The 21,753-nt window shown below is 40.6% G+C and overlaps 1 protein-coding gene across 3 annotated transcripts in view; it reads right to left on the bottom strand.

Moving 5' to 3' along the window:
* Cfap221 (cilia and flagella associated protein 221) overlaps positions 1-21,753 on the bottom strand; it is a 99,116-nt gene that overhangs the window by 47,151 nt on the left and 30,212 nt on the right. For all 3 annotated transcript variants that reach the window (XM_070021846.1, XM_070021848.1, XM_070021847.1), the window contains exons 7-8: positions 8,268-8,371; positions 799-958 (exon numbers count right to left, since the gene is read on the bottom strand). In XM_070021846.1, the coding sequence (XP_069877947.1) occupies positions 799-958; positions 8,268-8,371 (264 nt within the window). The remainder of the gene's footprint in view (positions 1-798; positions 959-8,267; positions 8,372-21,753) is intronic.

Here is a 21,753-nt window from a genome sequence, read left to right as displayed (position 1 = left end):
GATCCTGCACAAGGCACTAAGTCAATTACTAGGAATGTTGTGTGAAAATTTTAGAATCGTTATTTATGGCTTTGTGTGATTTAGACGTTTGGAAAGGTAGTAATGCGTGAATATGGCTCTAACCTAAATAGCACATCTGCAATGACCAGCAAAAGTCCCCTTTCTGTCATCATATCATCCAGAATCACCTGTGTAGAAACAACTCTGCCACTAGCATAACTATTATTATTGTTGTTGTTGTGTTGTTGTTGTTGGTGGTGGTGGTGTGCGTGCGTGTGTGTGTATGTGTGTGTGTGTGTGTGTGTGTATGTGTGTGTGTGTGTGTGTGTGTGTGTGTGTGTGTGTGTGTGAGTCTTAGAGCTTGAACTTAGGACCTGGGCTCTGTTGCTTAGTTTTTTCACTCAAGGTTGGTGCTCTACTACTTGAACCACAGTTCTGCTTCCAGCTTTTTTGGTGGTTGATCAGAGGTAAGAGTCTCGTGAGCTTTCTTGCCTGGGCTGGCTTCAAACCATAATTCTTAGATCTCAGACTCCTGAGTTGCTAGGATTACAGGCAAGAGCTATTGGCACTGGACCTTATGCTTAACTATTTTAAAGCCTATTTAATGTCAGGTTTATTATTTAAAATAAGGTTTTTTTTTTGTGGTTTGGAGAGTTGAATGTAGGGTCTTGCCCAGGCTAGACAAGAGATCTATCACTGAACTACATCACTGGCATTTTTGTCACAAAGTGGAAGGAGGAAAGATGGGGTTTTGGAGAAGCATTAAGAATTAAGGAAAACATTCCCCAGAAGCCATACGGTAAGGCCATGTTGGGGTAGCTGGTTCCGGTGAAGACACACTCATATGGCTGAGAGTTGAACTGTGAAATCCACAACTGCATTTTTATTTGTGCTGTCCCATACTGGAAGGGCGTAAACGTAATGGTAACATTCATCTTCCCATTGGCTGGAATGATTCCTGAGGAAATAAAAGGAGAAACAACATGATACTCTCTCCTCTCGCCAAGTGCCAAGAGTCAGGCAACATATCAAAAATCCTTCCTTCCAGGATAAGTACAAATATTTCTATGATTTCCATGGAGCTCTTTCACTAAGCATGCATGAATCAACTCTGTATGCTTATTGATCTGTATGATCTTATTGATCAATTCATGACATTAATCTTGGACAATAATTATTTGATTATGTCAAAATGACCTAATTAACTCAATCTGAGTTAATGGTTCAAACAGGAATTGTTACAATTCCAGTTTTCACATTCCCAGAATTGAAGATTAATTCTATAAACAACAAGGAAAAGCCAGGGATATAATCTAAAAGCTTATGTCCAGATAATTTAGTTCCTTCTGTCTTTGAGTGGTTTTTCTCTTGTCACATGTTTTTATTTTATTTTTTTCAGTGCTAGGAATAGAACCCAGGGCCTGTCCCATATTGGCCTAAGGTTCTTACACTGAGTTACAGTCCAAGCTTTCTACTTTCAAATCTTGAGGATAAACTGCTGTTCCTTCCAAAGTCAAACACCATAGTATCTTATTCTTCTTTTGAAATTTGGATCATTATAATTGCTTGACAGATGCAGGAAGAAAACTAGACAGAAAATCAATGTATTGGGTACAAGGAGGCTAATATTCTTCCTGACTTCCATTAAAGAAACTCTGGTTTGCTTCCCTGATGAGACCTTTATCTTGCCATTGGCCTGAAAAGCCCTTGCTCCATTCCTGCCTCCTGCCTGACCTTCGCTCCTCCTCCTTGCTCTGTTCTTCTCTGAACCTTGTACCATTCTCTTCCTTCCCTCTATGCTCAACTACAGAGGCTACTCATGCAGCCACTCAGACATTATTGAGTTCTTACTGTGTCCTTGGCACTTAGAGCAATAGTAATACACAAAGCTCCCATATCTAGGGCGTTTACATTCTAGCTGGAGCTAGCAAACAAGCAGCAGCAAATGAATAGAAACACAGAGCCAGATCATGAATATCAATAAGAAAAACAGAGCAGGGCACTGGGATGGAAAGGCCCCTGGGAGGATATGTTGAAGAAGATAGGTGAGGAGGGCATGGCCTTCCCTCGAATCCCCATGCTCTGTCTCCTGCTGCCCAGAGTCGTGGCCCTTGCTGGTCCTTAGGCCTGGAATGCTGCTTCCTGCTCTCCTAGGTGCTTCTCCTACTCCCTGAGATGGAGCTCTTGCAGTCTTCCTTCCTCCAGGCTAAGGGTTAAGTTTTAGGGAGGCAGGCATCTGCTTACCACTGCTTTCTAGCTCAGTAAACACTGTTAGATGTGTGAATAGGCCCACACCCAAATGTCTTCTTCAACCCATGCCTTATAAGACAAGCCCCTGCCTTTCCATCCCCCAGGATATCCTCCATCCTTTCCTAAATATCCACCTGCTCTATAGAATTTGTATTCTATCTAATATGTTAGCCTTTAAACTCCCAGACTATCATCCCTCAAAGTAGCTCCCTCCCCAGAACTTCTATCTTTCTGGATTCCACACACGACAAATCCACATGTGAAAAATATAGGTATTTATGTTTCCTGAATATGAAAATCAAAATAGCTAATGATACCAACTGATCACCCTCAAACCCAGAGCCTGGCTGAAGAAATCAGCTCTGAAGGCCAGCCTAGGTTTCCCCATGGTACAATGGCCTCCATATACCTGACTACCCATGGTCTTGGAATGTGGCTTAGTGGTAGAGTGCTTGCCTAGCATACATCAAGCCCTGGGTTCGATTCCTCAGTATCACATACACAGAAAAAGCTGGAAGTGGTGCTGTGGCTCAAGTGATAGATTGCTAGTCTTGAGCAAAAAGGCTCAGGGACAGTCCCAGGCCCTGAATTTAGGTCCCAGGACTGGCAAAACAAAAACAAAAACAGTTTCATATGCCTGACCACCCAATTGGTTAGAAAATACTCTGTGTGACCCACAGTTCCTCGGGGGCTTGAGATCAAGAACATTCTATTGTTTCTGCTACAGTTCATTAGCTTAAAAAAAAACAAGTCTGGAGCAAGGATTAATGTTTGCTGTGCGCTGGCTGATTTATTTTTAAGTGTTCCAGCCAAGAGCTAATATATAAAGCAAACTGTGGAGACATAGTCCAGGCAACCAGAGAAAACCACTTCTTCCATTAGCAGTGCGGGTAGCCAGCACAGTTCCTTCACCAGAGCATGGTGGTGGCTGCATGTCCGTCGTAGACAGCTGTGGAGGTATCCTGCAGTCATAGTAAGCGAGAAATCTTTTGCTGCCTAATGCAAATACTAACTGTATTTTGAAATCACTATTTTAGGGCTGTAGTTCAATTTCGTCTGCAATCCATTTCTGTTTGCTATGCTTTGCCTAAGCAGGAATAATGTTAAACCATAGGGCAGGGAGAATGGAAGCAGAGACAGGGTGAGAACCAAACTTGAAAACAAAACAGAGCCAAGTATGGTGCACATCTTTATCCCAGCCCTCAGGAGGCTGAGACAGGAGGATCTGGAATTCAAGGCCAGCCCAAGTAATGTAGGAAAAATAAATAATGAATGTAAGGCCAAGAAAACTCTAAAGCTCTAGTTGATCATTACAGTGACTATTATAAAGAAAATATCGTGGGAGGGGGGAGGATGGGAAGGGATGGGAAGGGGAAACAAAGGAGGAGGCTACAATGCTTGATAAGAAATGTATTCATTATCTTGCCCATGTAATTGTAACCCCTCTGTACAGTATTTTCACAATAAAAAAATAAAAAATAAAAATAATAATCCTTACCAAAAAAAAGAAAATAGCACAAAATAACCATAAATGAAGCCACCACCAGGAAATAGTGTTTTGCTGTTCCTAGATTACAATGGAATAAAATATGCATATAAATATGGCCAGTTCACTGGGTGCTTGTGGATCACACCTGTAATCCTGGGTACTCAGGAGGCTGAGACCTAAGGATTGCAATTTGAAGCCAGCCTGTGCTGAAAAGTCTGTGAGTCTCTTATTTCCAATTAACCAGAAAAATGTCAGAAGTAGAGCTATGGCTCAAGTGACACAGCACCAGACATGAATGAAAAGCCAAGGGAAAGCTAGAGGCCCTAGTTCAAGCTCCTATATTGCCCCATCTCGCCCCAAAATGTATGGCCAGTTGGAAAAAAAATCACATTATCTTTTAGAGGAATGAGGTCTAGGCTAAGGTAGCTGATAAAAAGGTCTTCTTTTTATACATGCATAGTATGTTTTAATGGACATACAATGGTCTAACTGTAGTGTTTTGATACATGTAAGTTGTATGATGATCCATCAGGGCTGCTGACACATGCATCACCTCAAACATTCATCACTGCTTTGTACAGAAACATTGAAAATCCTTTCTTGTAGCTCTTTGGAAGTGTACAATGTTGACTGTTGTGTACAGTGTTGTTACTGTTGACTGGTCACCCCACTGTGCCACAGTGCATGGGAACTCATTTCTCTGACTGCAACTTGTAACAGTCCCCAGTCAGTCCCCAGTCCCCTCTCCAGCCTCAGCAGCCACTATCCCACTCTACTTTTACGAAATCAAAAATTTTAAACTTCACATTTAAGTGGGATCGTCAATATGGTCATCATTTTTTTGGGGGGGGTCCAGTCATGGGGCCTGAACTCTGGGCCTGGGCGCTGTCCCTCAGCTCTTCAGCTCAAGGCTAACGCTCTACCATTTGAGCCACAGTGCCACTTCCGGCTTTTTTCTTTTTGCTTATGTGGTGCTGGGGAATTGAACCCAGGGCCTCATGCATGCAAGGCAAACGCTCTATCACTGAGCCACCTTCCCAGCCCCAATATGGACATCATTTTAAAACAACTTTCCCTCTAAACATCTCACAAAGTACAGCTTCTTCTCTTTGCATTGTCAAAAAGCCATCCAATCTACATGCTTGACTTGTTACCAAGGACTGTTTGGAAAGTTCTAAGATTTAGGGTTCCACTAACTGTGGGATAAGTGGTAAACCACTTAATCTCTCTAAGCCTTTCTTAGGAAATTAGCAGCTACCCTGTTTAAAACTATCCTTGCAAAAGCTGTTGATAAATCCTAGCAGAGCTTTTGCTTGTCTGGGGTTGCAGAGGAAGGGCTCCAAGAAGGGTGTGTTTGGTGTCATTTCATTGGTCCCAGGCCACCATGGCTGCACAGGATGTAGGACAGAACAGCTCTGGGGACACTCAGCCTGACTTAATGTCCTGCTTTTGTTTGGTCTTTCAGGAGCTCCTCAGTGTAGCTTAGATTTGTCACTGAAGCCCAGTTTTCTCATATGTGAGCACTTCTAGCTGTGGTGCACACCTGCATCTTAAGGATGCTAAGCAGGCAAGTAGACAATGTGTTAAGATTTGGGGTCACTGTGCCAAACTCAGGGAATTAAGTATTTTGTTGTTGTTGTTGGGGCTTGAACTCTAGACCTGGGCACTATCCCTCAGTTCTTCAGCTCAAGGTGAGTGCTCTACCACTTGAGCCACAGTGCCACTTCAGATTTTCTGGTTGTTAATTGGAGATAAGAATCTCACAGACTTTCCTGCTGAGGCTGTTTTTGAACTTTGATCCTCAGATCTCAGCCTCCTAAGTAGCTAGGATTACAGGCTTGAGCCATTGGCATTCAGCTAACTTTTTTTTTTTTTTTTACATTTTGCAAAATGCCTGAGAAGCATAGAACATAGATAATGCATCTAGATTCCAGAGAAGATTTATACTATAATCCAATTGAATATGAATATCCCACACATTGTTTAGACAATGGGATACCAAAGATAGTTGAAACAATGTCCTTAAATGAAGTGTAATTTCATTTAAAGGAGAAATTAAAGACACAAGCCATGAAGTCTCAGAATAATCTGAAAAGCTATCCAATGGATTAGACCAAAGTAGGTCAGGAGTCACATACTTGTCTGGATTGTAAACCTGTGCATTGCACAACCTGAATGCTCCAGGTAAGTCTTGCTTAGTTTTGTTAAGTGTTCATGTAAGGAGACCAGTGATCTCTGCTCAACACTCTTTTATGCTGACCTGTGGAGTGTTTGGGTTCTGAATAGGTTATATTTCAAAACCCCCTTGGTTAAATTGTTCTGGCCTTAGGACACCAATTTTTAGAGGTTTAGCAAGACTATCAACTCTCCAGTTTCTCTTCCTTTTATCTCCCTAGTTTACTTCAGGCTCTCACATCTGGCAATATTTCATCCCAACATCATGAATTCCTGGCCTCTTGTCTGCACCCAGTTAGTGACCCTGTGTATTAACCTATGTAAAAACAAGCCCCCATCAAACACAGTTGATCCCAAGACTTAGAAGCTCCCTTCCATCTGTGGAACTTACTAGAACTTCAGAGCACCTGGAAAAGTGTAAGAGTCAAACTATCCCAGTAACTCTCAAACATACTCTAACATCATTCCTATTAGACTTGTTGAAAGTACAGAAAAATCAAGCCTTGTCAAATTACTAAATCCAAAAGACCAGGGATGAGTCTCTGGGCTTTGAAAGCTTTCCAAGTGGTCCACATCTGGAGCCACTGCCTAGTCTAACCCTTCATCTGGCTCTGCTCTAACCCTTCATCTGGCTCTGCTCTAACCCTTCATCTGGCTCTGGTCTAACCCTACCTTGTCCCACCTCAGCACTGTTGAATGAACCAGCTGCTCGATGTGACCTTGAGATCCTTCACTAAGATTTTTCTTGATCTGTCTTTGCGTGTGGCTCACAGAGACAATCCCAGAACTCCAGTGACAGCAGGCAGCCCACGTGTGACAGTGGGACCTTCTCTTTCTTGCTGAGATCCCTGATTCTCTACAAGGTAAAAACCAAGATCAAGAGGGAGGCTCACTTTACCTGCATGCCTCCTAGGGCATAGGTTTATAACTTCTCAGATCAGGTAAAAATTTAACTTGTGTTTTACAAGGTAATACATAGATCTGGAAGCCACAGTGAGTGGGTTCAAATCCCATCTTGGTCACTTACTACTGAGAGGTTGAAGAACAGGAATAAAGTGTGAACCTGGAGTGGCTGTAGATAGACTAAGAATGTGCACATCTCTCTCTGTATAGTGTTACTCAAAGTGTTAGTTACTAACAAAAGGTTTACTACGAGAGTATAAACAATAGATACTTGCATATCTAAAATATCTTGCCAGTTGAATTTTAATTACTCAATTTCCTTCTATTTTAGGGTTCAAATAGCTGAAAATAATGAACTCTTCCTTCTAGAAAGAGAACCGAAGTCAATTTTTTGCAATATCTTATATTTTTAAAATTCTCAGAATAGTTCTTGGTTCTCTAAAAATAATTTATATTCACTTAATTATTCAGAGATAAGGCAAAGCTTCTGCTCCATACACTCATTTGTTGGAATAATAGGTACTTGTACTAATGGTAGAGTTGTACACAAATGAACCCTAAGCTTAAAACAAAATAATTTTAATTCACTGTCAATGACTGAGGACAAATATTTAAATACCAAATATCAAGAAATAGAACTTGGGAAGCAGGAATCATTTCTGGTATGAAAGGTCACTTTCAAATATATAAATGTGTGTGTGTGTGTGTGTGTGTGTGTGTGTGTGTGTGTGTGTGTGTGTGTGTGTGTGTGTGTGTGTGTGTGTATTGGTCAGTTGGTCAGTTGTGGGTCTTGAACTCTGGGCCTGGGCACTGTCCCTGAGCTCCACAGCCCAAGGTTAGTGCTCTACCACTTGAGCCACAGTGCCAATTCTGACTTTTTCTGCTTATATGGTGCTGAGGAATTGAACCCATGGCTTCATGTATGCAAGGCAAGCACTCTACCGCTGAGCTACCTTCCCAGCCCCTTTCAAATATTAAAAAAAACCCACCATTTTCAAGGTGTAACAATCTGTGTTCTTTAGAATATGTTAAAAAAATCAGGTTGTTCACACCTCAAACAAGAAAAATTCATCAGTCTCTTCCCCTAAGATACTGAAAGCTTAGAATATATCTGAAATTGAGTTGAGTCAACATTAGCATTAGACAAGATTAACTTCTGATTTCAAGTTTAGACCTTGAAAGAAACTGAACTTGGTGTTATTATAAATTATCTGAATGTTATAAATCAGCTAAAAGTGTCCAATTCCAGTTTATCGCATGTGTCTAATTCCACCTTTTTGGAAGTCAGATGTGTGAAATTTATTACTGTTACACACTTGAAAATAGGATAATGCATTCAATATGACTAATTTTGTTTTGATTTTTTAGAATCTGAGACCTACTTCCCAATCCTGCCTTTAACCTGATACCTCTAAGGATAGTGGACATTTGATGTCAAGACTTTTCTCACCTGACATTGGCTCAATAGAAAAGGCCCGATGAGCCTGAAGTAAGGTGATGTGGAACTCAAAGTCCACAGGGCAGCTGCACTGCAAGGGGATCACATAGGAATTGCTGCAAAACAAACAAAAACAAAATGAAAGGTTATTTTTCTTCATAGCAAGGATGTTATAGCATCTTGGTTTAGATTCCATAGACCTTAATTTCCTTTCTTTTCAAATTATTCTCATTGCTATTCTAATTGCTATATTTTACATGAAATTCTACAGGTATCCTCTTTGAGTTTAGTAATCTTTTTGTTTTGTCTGTTGTAGGGCTTGAACTCAGGGCCTGGGCCCTGTCCCTAAGTCTCTTTGTGCTCAAGGCTAGCGCTCTACCACTTGAGTCACAGTGCTACTTCTAGTTTCTGAGTGGTTAACTGGAGTAAGGGTCTCACAAGGACTTTTCTGTCCAGGCTGGCTTTGAATCTCGATACTCAGATCTCAGCCTCCTGAGTAGCTAGGATTACAGATGTGAGCCTCTGGTTCTTTTCTCTATCTCTATTGAGTTTATTTCATCTATTGAGCTTTTAAATTTGAATGTCTACATTTTGTACTTGTAAGGTTTGTAATTGGCTCTACTTGTCTACTTGGCCTTTCTAAAATTTCCTGGAGTAGTACAGGATTTGTAAATTTGGACGATAAGCTTAAATAGTGTCCATCTCACAAGGACTGAAAAGAAATCTCCATGTAACCTTCTATCTTTTGTACCAGAAACATAGGGTACTTGGGCATTGGTTGAAAGAAATCTAATGGGGGCTGCCCCCATTGGGGATTTCATGTCTGCTAGCACACCCAAGGAACAACATTTGGAAAATAAATACCAGTGAAATTTGTTTAGATATTAAATTTTACTTTATTGTTATTATAGAGGTGATGTACAGAGGGGTTGCATTTACGTGAGTCAGGCAATAAGTATATTTTGTTTTATACAGTGTCATCTGTTCCTTCATTCTCTCCCATTCCCTCCCTCCCATCTCCACCCCTGAGTTGTCTAGTTCATTTTCATCAATGTCCAGTGCTGCACTTTTTCACCCTTTTCCCTCAGATTCTGGGCCCTCCCTTCACCCTCCCACAGACTGGCACATGAATATACCATATATAAGGTAAAAAACACAGAATCTGAAGAAAAAGAAAAAACAAATGTAAAAAAGGTCCTTTGTTTCCTTATCTTTGGAGTTAGTTTCAGTATGTATATGCTTTATATCCATATGGAGAGGCACTTGGGTATGGCTCCTTTGTGGTTCTCTCCTAAGACTGTCCTCTCTTATTCTCACTGTATGGAAATATCTCGAATCCTGGGTAATTTGTCATATTATCCCAGTGCATTTTAGATCTAACTTCCACATATCAGAGAGAACATACACCATGTATCTCTTTGAGCCTGGTTTACTTCACTTAATATGATTTGTTCTAGTTCCATGTATTTCCCTAAAAATGACACTATTTTATTCTTTCTCATGGCTGTATAAAATTTCATTGTATATAGGTATCACATTTTTTGATCCACTCATTTATTGATGGGCATCTGGGTCGTTCCTATATTTTGGTTATAGTGAATAGTGAGGCAATAAATATGGGTGTACAGGTGTCCTTGTTATATCCTGGTTCATGATGTCTAGATGCCTAGGAGCCGTGTGGCTGGGTTGTAGGGAAGGTCTATGTTTAGTTTTCTGAGGAGCCTCAACTGTGTTCCAGAGTAGTTGTGTTACTTTACATTCCCACCAGCAGTGCAATAGGGTTCCTTTCCCCCCACATCCCCGCTAGCACTTGTTAGAATTCAAAATGTTGGCTGATCTAACGGTGGTGAGATGGAATCTCAGGGTTGTTTTGATTTGCATTTCCTTGATTGCCAGTGATGAGTATTTCCTCATGTGTTTCTTTGTCATTTTTACCTCTTCTTCTGAGAAAGTCTCTCCTTAGTTCCCTTGCCCATTTTTTAATAGGTATATTAAGCTTGTCCTTGTGTATATTGGGTATTAGGTCTTTGTCTGATGTATTACTGGTAAAGATCTTTTCCCAATTGGCTGGTTGTCTTTCTAGTTTAGCAACTATGTCCTTAGCTGTGCTGAAACTTTTTTTATTTTAATGTAGTCCCATTTGTCAAGTCTCTCTCCTATCTGTTGTGCTCTTGGGACTCTATTCAGGAAGTTCCTGCCTGTACCTAGAAGTTCTAATGTTTCTCCTACTCTCAGGAGTTTCAGAGTTTTGGGTCTGACATTGAGGTCTTTGGTCCACTTTGAGTTGATGTTAGTACATGGTGACAAGTAGAGATCCACTTTTAGTTTTCTGCATATAGATGCCTGGTTTTTGTTGAAGAGGCTATGTTTTTTTTCCCTACTGTATGTCTTTGGCTCCTTTGTTGAATATCAGATACTGTAAGTATGTGGTTTTATTTCTGGGTCTTCTAATCTGTTCCATTGATCTTCAGGTCTATTTTTGTACCAATACCAGGTTGTTTTTGTTATTATGGCTCTGTGCTTTTTGTTTGTTTGTTTGTTTTTTTTGGCCTATAATTGCTTTGGCTTTTGCTGTTCCATATGAATTTTTGAATTGTTTTCTCTATCTCAGTAAAGAATGCCATTGGGATTTTGATGGGGATTTCATTGAGTTTATATATCATTTTTTGCTGTATGGCCATTGTTACAATATTGATTCTACCTATCCATGAACATGGAAGGTCTTTCCAATTCCTCTCATTTATTTCTTCTGATTTTTATAGTTTTTCACTATAAAGATCTTTACATCTTTGGTTAGGTTAATTCCCAAGTATTTTATATATTTTCGAGGCTACTGCAAATGGGTTGCTTTCATGATTTCCCTTCCGGCTTGTACATTGTTGGCATACAGAAAGGCTACTGATTTTTGTGGGTTAATTTTGTATCCTGCTACTTTGCAGAAGTGGTTGATCAGCTCTAGGAGTTTGTGGGGGTGAAGTTTTTTTTTTTTTAGGTCCTTTAGGTATAAGATAATGTAATCTGCAAATAGGGATAGTTTAATTTCTTCTTTTCCCATGTGAATCCCTTTTGTGTCCTTTTCTTGCCTTATTTCTCTGGCTAAGAATTTCCAGAACTATATTGAAGCAGAGTGGAAAGAGTGAGCATCTTTGCCTTGTTTCTGATTTTAGGGGAAATGGTTTTAGATTTCCCTATTTAGTATGGTTAATCTGTAAGATATAGCCTTTGTTGTTTTAAGGAATGTTTCTTCTATTCCTAGTTTCTCCAAAGCTTTTAATGTGAATGGACTGGCATTAGGCAATCTTGCAATTCACAAATTTCTTGATATTTTTTTAAATGGAAGTTTTCTCCATTTATTTCATTGAAGATCCTAATGTGCCTATTTAAAATTTGTATCACACTGTTGTAAATAATCCATTATATTCAATTAAATTAAATTTTATGCTGATGGAGTTTGTCTTTGTGTGGTGTGGTGTGGTGGTAGTGGTGGTGGTGGTGGTGGTGGTGGTGGTGGTGGTGGTGGTGGTGGTGTGTGTGTGTGTGTGTGTGTGTGTGTGTGTGTGTCTGTGCCTGCACCGTTACTGGGTCTTGAACTCTTACTCAGCGCTGTCCTTTAGCTTTTTCTAATACAGGCTAGTGTTCTACCACTTGAGCCATAGCTTACTAGCAGCTTTTTGCTAGTTAATCGGAGATAAGTATTTCACGACCTTTCCTGCCTGGGCTGGCTTTGAAGCATGGATTCTCAGATCTCAGCCTCCTGAGTAGCTAGGATTACAGGTGGGATCCATCAGTGGCCAGCTTATGCATACATTTTGAAATCTGAATTTTCAAGCTTGAGTAAAAGGATTTAATATTTTTGTTGTTGTTGTTGGTCTTAGGGTTTGGGTACTATCCCTTAGCTCAAGGCTAGTGCTCTAGCACTTTGAACCACAAATGACACTTCTGGTTTTCTGATAAATGCAGATAAGAAATTTGTATTTAGTTGTATGACTGTATATCAGAGTTCCAACCAGGGTTCCAACTATTTTCAGGCAACCAAGCTTTCAGTCACTGGGTCAGCAGGCAGCCTGGCTTACCACCCTTCATAAAATGATTATCATGCCCTCTGCTTTCCCTGTCTATGCTGAGTACAAGATCCTGGCCTGGACACAGGTCAGCTGAGGTTTGCCAGCTTTCTCTCATGGAAGTGCGAAGTAAGAGCACCTCAGTCTTCTCCTGGCTTCAAGAAGCAGGCAAGGTGCTAATTCCCTGACTTAATAGGACACATGACCTCCCTGTCACCATGAGAGTGACCCAAGTCTCCCAACTACCTGCTTTATAACCTGGGACCTGTGGCTTCACTCTGCTCCCTAGAGTTGTGTATCTTATTTCTGAGCTTGCATTCATGTCTCTGGAGGTGTCTTTTATAGCTTATTTGTCACTACTAGGTATCTGGGTAGAAGAGATGCTGTACAGTTTCAACTCTGCTTCATCCTGACCAGATGTCACTAATGGGCCTGACAGACATGTACTCTGAATGCAGAGATCACTTGATGCCTACCAGTCAATGTCCTTTTTCTAATTAATTTTCAATGGTGTTTTGTTTTCTTCTACCACCTCCTTCTCCTCCTCCTTCTTTTTTTGCCGGTCCTGGGGCTTGAACTCAGGGCCTGGGTATTGTCTCTGAGCTTCTTTGTGCTCAAGGCGAGAGTTATACCACTTGAGCCACAGCACCACTTCTGGCTTTTTTGAGTATTTTATTGGAGATAAGAATCTCAAGGAGTTTCTTCTCTGGGCTGGCTTCAAACCACGATCCTCAGATATCATTCTTCTGAGTAGCTAGGATTACAGGTATGAGATACTAGCACCTGACCAGTTGTGTTTATTTTCAAAATGATCTTTTAGCTATGATGAAATGATAGCTGTATGAAATGATAGCTCTCTGGAAAGGGCATAAGAGCCCCAGAAGGGGATAGGTCCACTCACACTTCCTAAGGGCCCTACAGTTCTGATACAAACTCTAGAAAGGCTCAGAGTCTTTTCTTCAATTCACATGGGATGCACCCTATGTAGGTTTTTCCTTAAGTCTAGTCTTAAAATAAGCTCTGCTAGAGGTCTCCAGTCAAGCACAACTCTCTGGGAGCCTTCCTAATTGAGCTAAACAAAATATACAAAGGCCATTATATTTTCAAGATTCAATCTATCAGGCATTCGGTTCCCAATGAGCATCCGCTGTTCCACTGAAGCTGGGAGAGAAAGCTGGAATGGTAACTGCAGAGCACACGAGCTCCCTGGGCCCATGGAGGTGACCATAGGCCTTGGGTAATGGTCAATGTCAGGCATGAAACTGTACCTACATGGTCTCTGAAGATTAGGCTGGGCATTCACAGTGACTGGGTTTTGTGGCCGTTGGATCAGTGCCCTAGGGATCTGATAAGGGCTGTCCCAGCAAGGTACATCTGGTGCTCAGGGCTCCTCTACTGAAAGGTGCATGGTTGCATTTTCCTGAACTGAACTGAAGCAAAACAAACAATCCAAAAAGAAAAAAAAATCTAACAAACCTACTCAGGGCTTTTACTCATTGGTGATAAACACCCAGTTTCCAATGAGCTTTCTAACTGATAATGCTTAGTAAAATGGCATCAAGATATTTGTTCAATGGTGATTATAAGAGGCCAAGTTCTCAATGCACTAGCCAGTCTGGAAAAACAAACAATTCCTTAAGGGTACAAATTCCAAGTGCCACCATCTGGGAGGAAATACAAAAGTATGAGCTCTGTGGATTGCAGTGGGACAGCTAGTCTTCTCCTTGCTGCTGTTCCTGTCATGATGTCAACCCAATGTGGACCATACCAGGACACTCTAGATTAATTCTGATTGGGGAAGTTTAGGTGATAGAAACCTTAGTTTTAGTTTTTCATATTTGAAGAAACAGAATTGTACTAGGATCTGACTAGAATTAAAAAGATTTCAACTGAATTCCCACTGCTAAATACTATTAAATATAGCCAGAAGCCAGTGGCTTCTGTAATCCTAACTACTCAGGAGGCTGAGATCTGAAGATCACAGTTCAAAGCCAGCCCTGGAAGCAAAGTCCCTGAAAGTCTTATCTCTAATTAACCAGTAAAAAGCCAGAAGTGTAGGTGTGGTTCAAGTGGTAGAGTGCCAGACTTGAGTGAAAAAGCTAAGAGACAGCACCCAAGTTCTGAATTCAAGCCACAATACTGGCACAAAAAACTCAAACCAAAAAACAGACCTGTGATTCTTCAGAAGCAATAGGAATTGAAATTAAAGTTCTAAACTTTATGAAAAGCAGACAATAGGCAACATGAGAGCAAGTAGAAGTTAGTACTTTTGGAGGCAACACAACTTGTACCCCTGTTACTTTATTAAACATCAATAATGCTATTAAGCACCATTGCATGCTGTATACAAAAATAGATAAAAGTACTTTTAAAGAATTATTCCCTATTTTTGAATGAAATAAAGCCAACCCAAATCTTCTTAACATTAAGGTTTTATATTATGATCATGTACAAATTGATAACTAATAGAATAGTGCATAAATTTACCTTCAGAAAGTAAACCTAAGAAAACAAATTCAAATTTATTTCTTGTTCCTTCTGTTTTTAGAGAATAAAAGCTCTGTGATCTATCGAAGAGAACTTGAAATCAAATAAATATATGCTCTAATTCAATGTTTTCAATGTCTAATGAGCAGAACAGACAGGCCACCTCATCATAATAGAATTTAGTTCCTTTTCTGTAGAATTGAAGGTTAGGGACAATAAGCATGGCAAATATTAGCTATTGGAAGATGATGTTCATAAACCACTGGGAATTAATCGGAAGTTATTATGTTTGCATAAAACTTGAGGGGGATACCACCAAGATAAAGGGAAGTTTTTCTACAGAGAAGTATGAGTAAGATGACCCACTGCACAGACAATTATGGCACATTATGGATGCCAACTGAAGCCTGGAACTAACAATCTTACTGGAGGGCTAAGTCAATTTTCAAGGACTTTTCTTCTGTCAACTGCTCATAGATGTGGGAACCATTCACAGATCAAATGATGTAGCAACAGTGACTATCCACATATTGTCATCTTCTTCCAAAAGTATGGAAGACTACTGAAACAATCCAGAGTCTAGACAATCTTTGGGGTTGCACATTGCAAGAGTTTTCAAATAAGTTTTAAACTCTCATATCTCTCCATTGAGAGGTACAATTTAACTTCGTTTCCCTACATTCTGAATTCTGTTCACTACTACTTAACTCATACAATACAAAGGGAATGACAGTGTGCCTGTTTCTTAAGGCCAAGGCCTAACAACTGGAACTTTTCACTTCCTTTTGGATATACTCACTGTAGCACATAATCACCATGTTGTAAGGAAGCTCAAGCAGCCTGTGGAGACCTTACCAGGAGAGAACCAAGGTTCTTGGTCTCAGACCAACTGAACTTCTGAATAGTAGCCAGCATATGAGGGTACCATTTTGAGCAGAACTCATCTGACTCTACAAAGTGCAGAAAATGAGCTTTCCCCATCAAGCAATGCCCAAGTTGTAAACACATGAGCAAAATCAGTGATTGTTGTTTTATTTTTCTTTTTGTGTTTTTGTTTTATACCAGCCCTGGGGTTTGAACTTAGAACCTGATCACTGTCCCTCTGCTTTTTTGCTCAAAGATAGCACTCTATCACTTGATCCACATTGCCACTTCTGGCTTTTATGGTAGTTAACTGGAGATAAGTGTCTCTTGGAGTTCCTGTGGAAGTTAGCTTTGAACCTTTATCTTCAGATTTCAGCCTCCTGAGTAGCTAGTATTATAGTGTGAGCCACTGATGCCCAGCTTGATTGTTGTTTTTCTAAGCTACTAGTTTTAGGGTGGTTTATTACAAAAAATGTAGACCAAGAGCATTCTCTCTTTCATCCCATCTTTCCTTCAGTCAATGATAACTTCATCTATTTCTATTTGGTATCTTAATTTGACTATTTTGAAGTTTTTTTGTTTATTTTTACAGTAGTTCTTAATATGTCTTAGCCTTGCACTACTTGATACATAGTGCATATGTAACCCTCTTGACCTTGTGAGGTAAGTACCATTATCATCCCCTTTTACAGAAAAACTGGGCTGGGAAAGTAGCTCAGTGGTAAAGCGCTTGCCATGCATGCCTGAGGCCTTGGGTTCGATTCCTCAGCACCACATAAGCAAAAAGAAAAAAGCCGGAAGTGGCGCTGTGGCTCAAGTGGTAGAGTGCTAGCCTTGAGCTGAAGAGCTGAGGGACAGCACCCAGGCCCAGAGTTCAGGCCCCATGACTGGACCCCCCCCCCAAAAAAAAAAGAAAAACTGACATACAGGGAGGTCCAAAGTCACAACTGGAAAGTGGTGAAGTGTGATTTAAAGCCAGAAATTTAAAGCCAGAGTCTGAGCTAATCTACCAGAGATATAATATGGTATAGCAGGTGCCATATTACTTTTATCCCCAACATTAAAGGGCAGCTCCCTGTAGGTCATACAGAACTCTCTCGACCTCTTCTGATCTTTCAGTGCTTCATCTGTTGACCTTTCTGGAAAGTTTCTCCTTTCATTAACAAACAGGATAAGATCCTGTAAGATCCTGTTTTGGACTGCTGTCTTCCCCATACAAGGTAAAGCTCTGATTCCCATGAGAGGAGTAGGGCACAAATAGGTTTAGATGAGGCCATAAGAGTGCCTGCTTCCCCCACCCAGTGGAATTAGTTTCCTTTTAAAAGTAAGAAGGGTCAGAATACTCCTCCTCCACTAGTCTCTCCCCATCTGGGAGAAGCTCAGATCTCACCATGTTGGCATCATGGCTTACAGGGCTGTGAGAAATGTTTGTTGTTTGGACCTCCTATTTTTTTACCAGTTAGATTTGAGAGAGGGTCTCATAAACTTTCCTGCCTGGGCTGGCCTCCAACTGTGATCCTCCCACTCATCAACCTCCTGAGTAGTCAGAACTATAGTATGATAACATGGTAGAAATTTCCCAGAGTAGCTAGGAGATGAGACAAATCCTCAAACTTTTTCCTATATATTGATAACTTCCTCTCAAGCTCTGCCATACATACACAGAAAAAGAAAGACGTTTGAGAGCTGGCCAATTATTTATATTTAGCCTTTATATATAAACTTCTAGCTTCACAATATAACTTAAAATAATGGAAGGAAATGAGGCACTATTAATTGCCTGGTAAGTTAGACTTTCTCCCATTCAAACAAATAGGTAATAATTTCAAAATACATGAGAAACTGAAGGTATTTTATGTTTCAAATTTCAAAGAATGCTCTTTTATCTAAGATCATTTATGCACTTTTGAACTTTCCTATGTTGCTTATCTTGTTTTCAAAGACACAATTTATTTCACTAGGATTGATACCACAATCCAGAAGCAAGGTAAGCTCATGCTCCACAATAACTAGTCAAATAAAGGTAAAAATGAAGCCAGGCATAATGGGGCATTCCTGTAACCCAAACTATGCTGGAGAGATAGAAAGGACCACAGTTTGAGACCAGTTAAGGCAAGGTTAGCCAGTCTCCATCTCAACCAATGAGCTGGGTGCTGTTGTATTTGCCTGTGGACCCAGCTACATGGAAGGCCATAGGTAGAAAGAACATAATTTGAAGATGACCCCAGGCAAATTTTCAAGACCATATCTGAAAAATAAGTAAAGCAAAAAAGGGCTGGAGGTGTGGCTCAAGTGCAAGCCACAAGGTCCTAAGTACTGCCAAACAAGAAATAAATGTATATAAGGAGTTTCTTAAACAATAGGCATTTAATTATTTTTACAGCTAGGAAACAGTACTCACACTGCAGACTAAGCTTAGATCAATATTAGAAGCAAAGGGAATTGAAGCTCAGGTAGGTTGGCTTTAGAGCTCCTTCTTTGCTGAGTTCAATTTCTTCTTTGCTTATTAATTGGTAAAGTTGCCCCATCTGCTGCCCCAGGAGTTTGGGGAAAGGAGGATGCTAGAGACAACACTATGAACAACCTGACTCCAATGAGGTGACCTCCCATAGTTTGTAGAAGTAGCTAAGGCATTACTCTGGGGGTTAGACAGTTGCTAAATTCAGAAAAAGAAGAGTGGGTGCCATGACATCTGTCATCTGTGGAGGTAATGTATAGTCTGTTCATGCTTCAAAATAACTCCTTTAGGGCCAGGGATATAGCCAAGTGGTAGACCATATGCTTAACATGCATGCAAGGTCCCATCACCAAACTCCAAACAAAATCTACTCTCTCAAAATTTACCACCTTGGGGCTGGGAATGTGGCCTAGTGGTAGAGTGCTTGCCTAGCATACAGGAAGCCCAGGGTTTGATTCCTTAGTACCACATACACAGAAAAGGCCAGAAGTGCTGTGGCTCAAGTGGTAGTGCTAGCTTTGAGCCAAAGAAGCTCAGGAACAGTGCCTAGGCCCTGAGTTAAAAAAAAAAAAAACCAGTACGGGCAAAAAAAAAAACTACCATTTTGAGCTAGGCACTGGTGGCTCATGCCTGTAATCCTAGCTTCTCAAGAGGCTGAGATCTGAGGATCACGGTTCAAAGACAGACTGGGCAGGAAAGTCAGTGAGACTCTTATCTCTAAAAATCACCAGAAAACTGGAAGTGGTGCTGTGGCTCAACTGGTAGAGCACTAGCCTTGAGCTAAAAAGCTGAGGGACAGCACATAGGCCTAGAGTTCAAGCCCCACGACCGACAGAAATTTAAAAAATATAGAATATTGAAATATAAAAAATCCTAATAGTAATATCACTTAACAGGAGAATATTAATAAAAGTATCTCATTCAATAGGAACTGACTGTTCATGGTTCTCCAGGGTAGGGTGATGGGATAAGGAATGAAATTCTTGAGTGACTCCCAAGCAGGGAGGGGAAACAGGGCCTATGGCTGGAGCCCAAAGCACAGGAGGAGCTGGTGGCAGGGCTGGCAGCCAGCACAAGGTGATTAAGGGGGCAGATACACAAGGTGATGAAGGGGCAGATAAAGACCTTCTGCAGTCCCAGTGCTTTTATGTTGAGGAAAACACAGCCCTTGCTGGGGGGAAGATTCCAGGCCACACTATACGCTACTGACAGCTGCTGCTGCTTCTAGAATGGGGGTAAAAGAAACCACATGCTGACTACATTCAAACCACACTTCCTCTCAGCTACATAGACCACGACAGCATGTGGCCCAGCACACAGTCGGGAACCGGTGCCAGCCTGCCACTCCTTCCCACCACCTCCTGTGGCTTGCCCACCATCTGTTATTACAACAAAAAGCTCACTCTGATGGAATACAATTTTTTTTCAAAGCAAAGCCATTTAAACTCAAATACATTTGAAATTGTAGTATTCAAGAATCTGGGGTGAGAAATTGGGAGCATATTTAATAGAACACATCTGTTTAAGAAATTATAGTCACAATTCTGTTGACTGATGGCTAGTTATGTCATTCTGAATATTCTGACAAGTATTAAATGAAGCACACTGTGTAGTGTGCATTTGTGTGTATGTGTGTGGAGGTACCACCAATCTAGCAGCAGTAGTATGGGGGGTGGGGAGATGGCTGTAAGTGCACTCTGAGAGGGGATAACAGCTATGTTAGTCAAGCAAGTGGGGCCACCAAAAAGTCTTAATGTAGGGTGACTCTCCCGGATCAAAAGCCAGCCACGAAGCTTCCCTTTGCACTCCTAGGGATGTACTTTGGGTACACACTGACATTCCTTACCTTATGGACCTTTTTGTAGTACTAGGGTTTGAACTCAGGACCCTGTACTTGCTAGGCAAAGATACTACCACACCTGGTGCCGGTGGCTTACACCTGTAGTCCTAGCTACTCAGGAGGCTGAGATCTGAAGATCACAGTCAGCCTGGGTGGGAAACTCTGTGAGGCCCTTGTCTCTAATTAACTACCTTTATCTCCACTTAACTACCAAAAAAGCTGGAGTGGAACTATGGCTCAGTGGTGGAAGGGTAGTCTTGAGCAAAAAAACCCAGTTCCTGAGTTCGAAGCCCCAGGACCAGCACAAAAACAGTAAACAAAAAACAAAAGAACCCTGAAAAAACAAACAAAAACCCCACTACCTTTTAAACCATAACCCAGCCCTTTTTTGCTTTAGTTGTTTTTCAGATAGGGCCTCAAGGTTTTGCATAGCTAACCTTGGACTGAGATCCTCCTACTATGGGAGTAGCTGGGATGAGAGGCACCACACATCTGGGTTATGGATTGATATGGGATCTCACTAATTTTTTTCTCCAGTTGGTCCCAAATCAAATTTCTTCCACTCTCCACTTCTGAAGTAGCTGGGATTACTGATGTAAGCCACCACACCTGAGCCTTACATTGTATTAATAAACATTACAATTAGAATTCATTCATAGGCATTTTTTCTGATGGTAGTGTAAAGTTTGCTACTGCTTAGTACATATATGTGTGTGCATGTGTTTTTGTGCATATATATGTATATGTGCATAAATGTGTCTCTCTATATACATATATACATATTCACATGTATACATATATGAGAGAACTTACATAAACTAGAAGAACTCAAAAGTAGAATATGTTCTTTTAACAACTAGCTAGGCTTTTATAACGTCAACAATTCCTTTCTTTCTTTTAGGTTCTTCTCCTGGATTTCTTCTGGAGCCAAAAGTTAGGAATGTTGTGACAAAGACAAAAAAGAATAAAAGCTAGCTGAGTATCAGTGGTTTATAAATTCTAGCTACATAGGAGGATGAGATCTGAGGACCACTGTTCAAAGCTAGTCCAGGCAGAAAGTCTATGAGACTCTTATCTCCAACTAATCACAGAAAAAAAAACAACCAGAAGTAGAGCACTGACCCAAGTGGTAGACTGTTAACCTTGAGCACAAAAACTCAGGGACAGCGCCTAGTCCCAGGGTTCAAGCCCCAAGACTGGCAAAAAAAAAAAAAAAAAAAAAAAAAAAGAGATCAAACTGGAGCTGTATCTCAAATAGTGCACTAGCCATGAGTGAAAAAGTTGAGAAAGAGTGCAAAGCCTTGAGTTCAAGTCCAGGTACCAACCAGCACACATATACCCACAAAAATAATAAAAGCTAACCCAAGTCTCTATCCAGTGTTCTCTTTGTTGGCTAGCTCATGTTGGTATCCATTTTTTCTAAATGAAAGAGAGAACCATTTATGCCCCGCCACTATTACTAATATTCAACTGTATACTTTACAGGTTAGGAGATTTTCTTTTCTGTCTAAAACTGTAAGTGAAGGCTGGGTCAGGATGAATAGACTGATACTTGTTGGACAAAAGAATGTTAAATTAAGAAAATTTAGGAAACTTGTTCATACTGTAAAATACAAGCTGCTGTTAAGGGACAGAGGTTATATAACAATATTGGATAACAAGGTCAGTGCTGTTCTATAGACCTAGGTTGGGGGTAGATAGAGAATGTTTGTCCATAAGCTTAAGTCACTCTTGTTAAGATTGATTCATAAAATGCTGCTGCTTCCTCAATCAACTTTGAAATTTGGA

This window comes from Dipodomys merriami, unplaced genomic scaffold, assembly GCF_024711535.1.
Source record: "Dipodomys merriami isolate MVZ:Mamm:240054 unplaced genomic scaffold, mDipMer1.0.p SCAF_146, whole genome shotgun sequence".
NCBI classification, from domain to species: domain Eukaryota; kingdom Metazoa; phylum Chordata; class Mammalia; order Rodentia; family Heteromyidae; genus Dipodomys; species Dipodomys merriami.
This window is presented reverse-complemented; position numbering and strand designations above follow the sequence as displayed.